Raw genomic sequence first — 9,595 nt, 5'->3', positions numbered from 1 at the left:
TTGGTGGGATAAATGAAGCATGAAATGAAATGAAATGAGAAAAGAGGAGAGATCAGTTTTCCTTATCAGATCTCATTTAGCAGCAACATTTAGTCCAGAAGTAAAAACTGATTTCCTGAAAGCTGGAAAATATTTCAGGGAGAGAGAGAGGGAGAGAGAGAGAGAGAAAGAGAGACACAGAGAGGGAGAGAGAGAGAGAGAGAAAGAGAGACACAGAGAGGGAGAAAGAGAGACACAGCGAGAGAGAGACAGAGAGAGGGAGAGACACAGAGAGGGAGAGAGAGGGAGAGACACAGAGAGGGAGAGAGAGAAAGAAAGACAGAGAGGGAAAGAGAGAGAAAGAGACAGGGACAGAGAGAGAGAGAGACTTCTTTACCGTTTAGAGGAGAAAGTCTTTTTTTCTGATATCGATAGGTGTATATCATCATGATATGGCCACGCAAAATCAGACCGATGTTCATTTCATAGAACTGAATGGTAATGTTCGGTGTGATGTCAAACTGAACTCTGTCAGTTTTTAATAAAATGTTGTCATCAGTTCAGACAGCAGATCATCACACACGACTCGCTGAAGAGCAGGAAGCAGAATCTCAGCAGTGTTTCCTGACAGGCCGTCAGCGCGGCGCACACGGCGGCGGCGGCGATGCGGCGGCTGTACGTCGGCGGGCTGAGCCACTCCGTCACCCCGAAGGACCTGAAGGATCGCTTCGGCAAGTTCGGAGAGGTGGAGGAGGTGGAGCTGCGGACCAGGAGGGACGAGCAGGGTGAGGACGCCACACACACACACACACACACACACACACTGCAGAGTCACTGATATGATGAGAAGTCTTTCATATGGCACTTTACTGAAGAGACATTACAAAATACTTTACATTAAAGGTGCACATGGTGTACAGCAGGACTCCCTCTCCTCTGTGATGATAAAGGAGTTGGATGGTCTACCGTATTTCCTCTAATATTGGCCCGGGCCTTTATTTACCTCGACTGCAGAGGGTACCAGGCCTTTATTGGAAGCAGGCTTATATTAGAGACAGGCCTTTATTTCTAATTCCCTCTGTTTGATAAGTATATTTGCTCATATTTTAGTACGAAGCCTCCTTGTTTTCTGATCTGCTTCTGTTGGGGTTCGTTAGGTAGACGTTTTTTTGTTACTGCGATGCATTACGATAATTACGGTAATCGACGACGGCACGCTCCAGAGACTTCCGCCGGCCGAGCCGTCTTGTGGCACTTGTACGTTACTACAAACTACAGTTACAAACTACAGTTACAAACTACAGTTACAAACTACAGTTACAAACTACAGTTACAAACTACAGTTACAAACAGGCAGCAGGAGTTTACCGGTATCCACCGTTGTTTGCATGTAAGCTGAAGCTAACTGAAGCTAAAGTAGAATCTATACAGTTATATCATATCGCCGTTTATTTCGATGCGCGAGCTCAGTCCACCTGACGGTCCTCTGTTCTGTCGGCGGCATGGAGGTAGGTACGGGCCGTGGGCGCGGTGGAGAGAGGAGACGGACACGGTGCAGCCATATACTAGGTTTTGACCTAGTCTTGTTTCCTTTCTTTTTTTTCCCCGGCCTGTATTTGAGGCCGGCCTTTATTTGTTCGTGTCGACCACGGCCCCGGCCATTATCGGAGACCCGGCTTTTAATTGACTACAGGCCACTATTAGAGGAAATACGGTATCTAAACATGGTGAAAGTATCAAAACTAAATCCACACAATCCATATTAGAAAAGCGAGCCTCTAAACGAGCCGTTTGGACTTCCGTAACTTTGTGGCGTCACAAAGGTTCGCTCATTATCATTTCTGTAAGAAATAATAGACTAACAAAGTGTTTTTTTCAAAGCGGTCGAGCGGTCGTCATCGTTTATTACCGGAGAGTTTTCCCTACCTGTAGCCGCCGGGCCGCGGCGTCTCACGTTTCACTCTCGAAACGGTTAGCCGATCGGAACGGAGGGGTCGTTAATATTAATGAGCCTTAAAGACACGGAGACAGAAACGGCCTGTTCTTGGTAAGGCTCAGAGAGATGCTGGAAAATGAACGTGGAGAAATGGATTGAGAGTGTTTTTGGTTCATGACACCACACACACAGCTTTGAATGGACAGAAAGACACAAAATAAAACTCTGGACAGGAGGATGTGGGACTTTAAGGGGGAAATAGGATAAAATATATTTGGTTTTATTGGTTAGAAAAATAACTTTAGTTGAGAATATTCTTTGTTTCTTTGTTTCCTCTGAGCGACTGCGAACTAAAGTATTTATTTAAAGGGCCTGGACTGATATTCGTTAATGTCGAATATCGCAATATTTCACAAATATCGCAAAATATCGCAGTACCAGGACAGAAGGTCTGATCTGGTTCATTCCTCCAGCAGCTGTCTGTGTGCCGTCAGCTCAGCTGATAGATTGCGATATTTCGTGAATATCGCAGTATTTTCTGTGGTGTTGAATGTTTTGATCACAATTGTGCAAACTTTTAAACTTGTATCACAATATTTTGGATCGCGATATTGAATTGTGGATATCGCCCAAGCCGAGTGTGAAGTAGCTCCAGCAGGGACAAGACTGACCATGAGCCTCCTGTCTGACCTCCTGTCTGTTCTTCTTCTTCTTCTTCTTCTTCTTCTCTGCAGGAATCCCCTACAAGACGTTCGGCTACATCAACATCAACATCTCAGACTCCGACCTCAAGAGATGTGAGTGAGCTGAGCATCACTGTGGTTTGGTGTGAGACGTTTGGAAAGTAACGGGATTCAGCAGGGAAAAAGAAAATGGGGCATAAGCGCAAAAATGGGAAATATAGTAAACAATAAAAACAGTAACACATAATAAAACAATAACAGCAGTAAAAGGGAGTATGTGTATGTATGGGTTGTGGACTGATGTGAACCGGTTTCTCTGCAGGCTTGACGGTGCTGAACAAGTCCAAGTGGAAAGGAGGAACGCTGCAGATCGAAGCGGCGCGGGAGAGTTTCCTCCACAGGTGCAGCAGCTTCACCTCAGCATCGCTTCACTGCTGCAGTCCTCTCCTGAGAGGCTTCATGTGAAAACCAGGCTAAACTAATATTTAACGCGGATGAAAAAAAGTCGATTTTTTTCCCCATCTATACAGCAACATAAGAACTAGCAATGGTGAAAAGAAAAAGAAAATGTACTTCAGTTTCATTTTTTTAAATGAATTAATGATGAAAAACTCTGAAAATGTAACCGTGAATTAGAGACCGTGACACTTCACTTCACACCAATGAAAGAAAGAATGTGTAGGAAAAATAGGGAAACATAAAAAAAAAAAATCATCAAAGTCTGAATTTAGGCAAAAACGAGGGTTTAATGACCTAAAATCAAAATAGAAAAAAATCATCTTCAATTCAGGCATCAGGGGGAGACGAGGAGATGCTGTGGTGAAGATGTCAAGTTAAAGTGGATACAGACAACATGGCAGCGTTAGCAACATGGCTAACACTAGCAGCCAGAAACAAACATACGGTAGTTAGATGTTTGTTTCTGGCTGGTCCTGGCTTCCTTTAGCTCCTGGTTCGTTTTCTGGCTGCTAGCGGTAGCGTTAGCAACATGGCTAACGCTACCGCTACCGATAGCTACCGGGGAAAACCTATCCTATTCCTCTTTTGGTTGCGCAATGGATGATGACGCACTTCCTTTGTGCCGTAAATGGAGCCTTCGTTCTCCCGGGACATCGTGCCCGGTGGCAGACAGAGTTGCATAGTGACAGCGAGGCTTATGGGGAACCAATCTAAACACAGATGGTGTCATTACTCTACAGCCATTACACTGTGCAATCAACATTTACTTCATAATGATAAGTTAAAGCAGAAAAGTTGTCTATAGGGTCTTTAAAGATAAATCAATAACGTTCAAAAAACTGACAAGATGCCCACCTGAAACGAATGAGCTTAATGTGACTTAATGTGGTTTATTTACCTCAAACTGATGAGGAGAAATCTGGAATACATCAGAGCGACTTCTTAACCTAATTGTTCACCAGGAAAACACTGGCTGTAAACCAGAATGCTAGTAATGAAATAATAATGTGGAATATTGTTATATTTATTGTTTATTTGAGAATGTGCCGTTCTCCCTCTGCTCACTGCAGACTGACAGACTGTCTGTGGTTTACAGGTGAACTAACTGACATGAAGTAGCAGTGTAGTAGTCAGTGTTGGGCCAGTTATTCGAAAAATATAATCAGTTATTCTTTACTTATTACTCATTTAAAAAGTAATCACATGACTAATTCCTCCTCCGCAGCAGTAATTGGTTCCGCTCCTCGCTCCGTCACTCTGTGTTTCTGTATCAGATGCTTTGATAAACTGGATGTTGTTTCTCTGTGGAAAGACTTCTGCTGCCACACAAAATGTGCTTGTTCTGTTCAGACAGCAAAGTCACCGTATGATTCCACTGAAAGACCCTAAACCAGAATATTGATATTATCGCCCAGCTCTAATGTGTGTGTGTGTGTGTGTGTGTGTGTGTGTGTGTGTCTGTGTGTCTGTGTGTCTGTGTGTCTGTGTGTCTGTGTGTGTGTCTGTGTGTCTGTGTGTCTGTGTGTGTGTGTGTGTGTGTCTGTGTGTGTGTGTGTGTGTGTCCCAGACTGGCCCAGGAGCGGCAGGCCGGCTCGGAGCCCGGCCCCCGGCCCTCTGCCCCGGACCGGAGGGACGAGCTGCTGGACTCTCTGAGGAGAGCCGGGGTGGAAAACTTCCACATGAAGGCTGCTGTACCGGGGAGCGAGGTGCCGGGACACAAGGTCTGTCTGTCTGTCTGTCTGTCTGTCTGTCTGTCTGTCTGTCTGCCTGTCTGCCTGTCTGTCTCTCTGTCTGTCTGCCTGTCTGTCTGTCTCTCTGTCTGCCTGTCTGTCTCTCTGTCTGTCTGCCTGTCTGTCTGTCTCTCTGCCTGTCTGTCTGTCTCTCTGTCTGCCTGTCTGTCTCTCTGTCTGTCTGTCTGCCTGTCTGTCTCTCTGTCTCTCTGTCTGCCTGTCTGTCTCTCTGTCTGTCTGTCTCTGACTTTTATTGAATCTTAAAATGTCATTTTAAAAAAAACTAGGTTCAGAAATCATCCAGTGGGGTTCGATCATTTCATTTGTTTCCAATACAAATCAACTTGTTTGGAGAATTTAGTAGAATCCAGAGTCATCTTCTTGACAGCAGTGCAGTGATCTGCCTTATTCTGACTGCTTTCAACAGACTGACACTCAATAATAATTATTATTATTAATAGCCTGGAAATTTGTTGTAATTTAGAAGCAAAAACAAAAACTGTGCGGGAGAAAGTGAAATCAGACTGAACCATGTCGGGGTTCACCTGTCCTCCGTCTGTCCGTCAAACACAGATCTGGGGGAGGGATGAGGGATTTTGACGCTGTGTTCCAGCGGTTTCTTTTCCAGTCGTTTTAATTCCGGCGTGGCGGCGATGTGTTCACTGTCGCCTGGTTGTTTGCAGGACTGGGTGGTGAGTAAGTTCGGGCGGGTTCTTCCCGTCCTGCAGCTGCGGTGCCAGAGAGGCGGCAGGGCGCGGACCGTGAAGTACGACCCGTCCAAACACAGCCACAACATCCGCCGGCTGGAGCCGCCCGCCGCCGAGCCGCCCACGCCCGTCTGCCGGCTCACCTGGGAGATACAGGGAGGGGACGATGACATCAGCAAGAAGAGGCGGGGCGAGTTCCCTCCGTACAAACCGCAGAGGGCCAAGAGAAGCCGGACGGACGCCGCCGGCTCCCATAATGCCGTGGGCGGCACCAGGTAACGACATGGAGGAAGCTGCTGTCAGTGGTTGAGATGTATCCCATAATCCTTTGTTAAATTTCAACACGCAGATGCTATGCTAACATGGTGGCGTCCAATTGATTTTCTGTTATGTGTTCGACAGTTCTCTGCTTGACCCCTCCTTGTTGTTCTGCTCCTATCGGTCTGACCCCTCCTTGTTGTTCTGCTCCTATCAGTCTGACCCCTCCTTGTTGTTCTGCTCCTATCGGTCTGACCCCTCCTTGTTGTTCTGCTCCTATCGGTCTGACCCCTCCTTGTTGTTCTGCTCCTATCGGTCTGACCCCTCCTTGTTGTTCTGCTCCTATCGGTCTGACCCCTCCTTGTTGTTCTGCTCCTATCGGTCTGATTCCTCCTTGTTGTTCTGCTCCTATCGGTCTGACCCCTCCTTGTTGTTCTGCTCCTATCGGTCTGACCCCTCCTTGTTGTTCTGCTCCTATCGGTCTGACCCCTCCTTGTTGTTCTGCTCCTATCGGTCTGACCCCTCCTTGTTGTTCTGCTCCTATCGGTCTGACCCCTCCTTGTTGTTCTGCTCCTATCGGTCTGATTCCTCCTTGTTGTTCTGCTCCTATCGGTCTGACCCCTCCTTGTTGTTCTGCTCCTATCGGTCTGATTCCTCCTTGTTGTTCTGCTCCTATCGGTCTGACCCCTCCTTGTTGTTCTGCTCCTAGGCCTGGCTCTGTGGATCAGACTGAGGCTCGTCAGTCTAACGGAGTCGAACTACCGACCAGACGGCCTCAGAGGGGCGGGGTGCGTTTGATTGACAGCGATGTCGATTCAGACGAGGAAATCCGCAGGCTGGTGGGGGCTCAGCAGAGCTCCCAGGGTGCACTGGGGCAGGAAGCGGAGGAGGATAAACTGGAAGTGGTTGGAGACGACTTCCTGGTGACGTCTGGACTCCTCCGCCAGCAGCAGAGAGGTGAGACCCGGGTTTCATTTCTGTCTCAGTTTCTCTCTGGTTCCTGCTGTATTGTGGTGTTCAGGTGTTCAGCTGTTCAGCTGTTCAAATAAAAAAAATATAAAAATGGAAAAAAAATTTAAATATGTGTATATTATGACACAGAAATTTTTTTATTTCATTGTGACTTCAAAAAGAAAACCTGGAGGTGAATCATTTTAACATCAATAAATAAATAATGAATCTTTGTGACCAGAAGCAACAGGGTTTATGGGAAATGTAGTGTTGCTGTTGAGAGACAAAATGCGACACTTTAATTTAATCAGAACATTCTCCAGTCCTCTGGAGTCTTTCCTGGTGAAGCTGTGTGGATCCGTCAGCTCGTCTGATAACAAACATCCAGTCTGAATGAGTTGAGTTTTTGGTCCTGTCCCATTACAGGAACTCCAGTGAAACTACCAGAGTCTGAATAAAGCTTTAGTTTCAGTTCAGTCCAGTTCAGCTGAGTTGTATTTAGTAGTGACAAAGCAAGGTTCAAGGTTCTTTATTATCGTAAGCAACAACACAGCAAGATGCAGATAAAGTTAGCTATGAAATCCCAGAGCCTAGAGCCACAATGTAAACAAAGTAAACAAATGCAGTGTACAAACAACGCAGTAATAAGACAGCAGTGCAAAATGTAAGAAGAAATGTAAGAAGTAATAGAAATATAAAGTGGCAGAGTGTAATAACAGTATAAAATAGAATATATAAATAAAATAAAATAACATAAAAGCATGACATCGCAGCAAAGTGATAATACAATACAAAGATAAAAACACTAAAGGAAGACAAGCAGCTAATATTTAGTGTGTGAGATGAAAAAAACAAACCGAGCGGTTTCTGAAAAATTCTCACCTCAAAATAAAAGAAACAAAACAAATCCAGATGCCAAGCAAACCGAGAGGAATCAGATGACACGAGGAAGTAAAACTGTAGCATGAAGCTGTGATGTCATTCCAGGTCGGCCGTGTGACGAAGACGAGGAAGACTACGACTCCGCCGACACGGACGAACTCCTCGCCTCCAGAAAACCCTCTGCTCGCCCGCACAGAGAGGATTCTGGGAAACGGAGTCCTCTGACACAAGACGACCGGTCTGAGCTGGACGCTAACAAAGGAAAGAAGAGGAAGAAGAAGAAGAAGACGGTTGTGCCTGTTGTGAAACCCCCTTCCTCAGGATCAGATAGTGATGATGATGATGAAGATGAGGATAATGATGAAGATGATGAAGCCATGTTGTCTCAGTCTGCAGCAGAAGGAAAGAAGCAGAGGAGACAGGCAGTCTTCCCTGCCATGAAGCCTCCTTCCTCAGAATCAGATGGAGACGATGAAGAGGAGGAGGATGATTATGATGAAGATGGAGCTGATCAAGAGGATGATGGTGAATTAGAATCAGCTGATTCTGGTTCAGACTCAGATTATGAAGCTCTGTTCTCTAACTGCGTCCGGCTGGAGCTCTCCCTGTCTGACCTGCAGCAGCTGGCTGCAGCCTCCCAGCAGCCCTCTGAGACTACAGCTCCCAGCATCCTCAGCGGCTCCAAACCAGGAAGTAACGTCACCTCCGGGCCCGCAGAAGGGCCGGTTCCCCTCACCGTCCCAACACTAGCGCCTCCCAAGGAAGGCACAACGCCAGAAGAGATCCTCGCCGCCATCTTAGAGGAGGACAGCAGCGAGGACGAACAGCAGCAGAAGAAGAAGAAGAAGAAGAGGAAAGGCATCGTGTCGACGCCCCTCCCCGCCTTCCAGGGGACCAGAGGGCTGAGGGAGGAGGAGGAGACATCAGAGACAGACGAGGGTCGGAGACAGGAGGAGGAGGAGGAAGAGGAAGAGGCGGGGGAAGAAGAGGAGGAGGAGGGAGGAGAAGAAGAAGAAGAGGAGGAGGGAGAAGAAGAAGAGGAGGAGGGAGAAGGAGAAAGTGCCTCTAAAAAACAGAAGCGGGACTCAGAAGCTCCTCAGCTGAACCACAGAGCCTCAGACAGCAAAACCAAGAAGAAGACTTCATCAGGAAGCAGTGAGGAAGAGGAGGAGGAAGAGGAGGTAAAGACCAATCAGACGGTTTCTAAAGTTGTGACCGAGCAGCTACCAAAGGCTGCATCTTCATCCTCCAGCTCCTCCAGTGAGGAGGAGGAGGAGGCTCCTCCTCCTCCTCCTCCCAGGCCATCAGGAGGTGAGGAAGAGGAGGAGCGGCAGAGGAAGGCCAACCTGCGACGGCTGGCAGCTGTGGAGCAGAGACAGAGAGAAACTGAAGAACACAAGAGACTGATACAGGGAGCGCTAGCTAACCTGGTGAGTACTACTGCTAATACTGCTACGGCTAATACTGCTACTGCTAATACTACTACTGCTAATACTGCTACTGCTAATACTGCTACTACTACTGCTACTACTGCTACTGCTACTGCTGCTACTGCTACTGCTACTGCTACTGCTACTACTACTACTGCTACTGCTACTACTACTACTGCTACTGCTACTACTGCTACTACTACTACTACTGCTACTACTACTACTACTACTGCTACTGCTGCTACTACTACTGCTACTACTACTGCTACTGCTACTACTGCTACTGCTGCTACTACTACTACTGCTACTGCTACTGCTACTGCTACTACTACTACTACTGCTACTGCTACTGCTGCTACTGCTACTACTGCTACTGCTACTACTACTACTACTGCTGCTACTGCTACTACTACTACTACTGCTACTGCTACTGCTGCTACTGCTACTGCTACTACTGCTACTGCTACTACTGCTACTGCTACTACTACTACTACTGCTGCTACTGCTACTACTACTACTACTGCTACTGCTACTGCTGCTACTGCTACTGCTACTACTGCTACTGCTACTACTGCTACTG

At 46.9% G+C, this 9,595-nt stretch overlaps 1 protein-coding gene across 1 annotated transcript in view; it reads left to right on the top strand.

The window, feature by feature from the left end:
* The first annotated feature begins 552 nt into the window (after positions 1–552).
* The window catches only part of nol8 (nucleolar protein 8), a 15,056-nt gene continuing 6,013 nt past the window's right edge, over positions 553–9,595 (top strand). Inside the window, exons 1-7 of the mRNA XM_078283631.1 lie at positions 553–764; positions 2,650–2,712; positions 2,921–2,999; positions 4,625–4,778; positions 5,471–5,769; positions 6,462–6,709; positions 7,691–9,015. Coding sequence (XP_078139757.1) covers positions 644–764; positions 2,650–2,712; positions 2,921–2,999; positions 4,625–4,778; positions 5,471–5,769; positions 6,462–6,709; positions 7,691–9,015 — 2,289 coding nt within the window. The 5' untranslated portion in view covers positions 553–643. The remainder of the gene's footprint in view (positions 765–2,649; positions 2,713–2,920; positions 3,000–4,624; positions 4,779–5,470; positions 5,770–6,461; positions 6,710–7,690; positions 9,016–9,595) is intronic.

Source organism: Centroberyx gerrardi, chromosome 5, assembly GCF_048128805.1.
Source record: "Centroberyx gerrardi isolate f3 chromosome 5, fCenGer3.hap1.cur.20231027, whole genome shotgun sequence".
Lineage (NCBI taxonomy): Eukaryota > Metazoa > Chordata > Actinopteri > Beryciformes > Berycidae > Centroberyx > Centroberyx gerrardi.
Note: the sequence above shows the minus strand (reverse complement) of the source record. Positions and strands in the feature narration are given on the sequence as shown.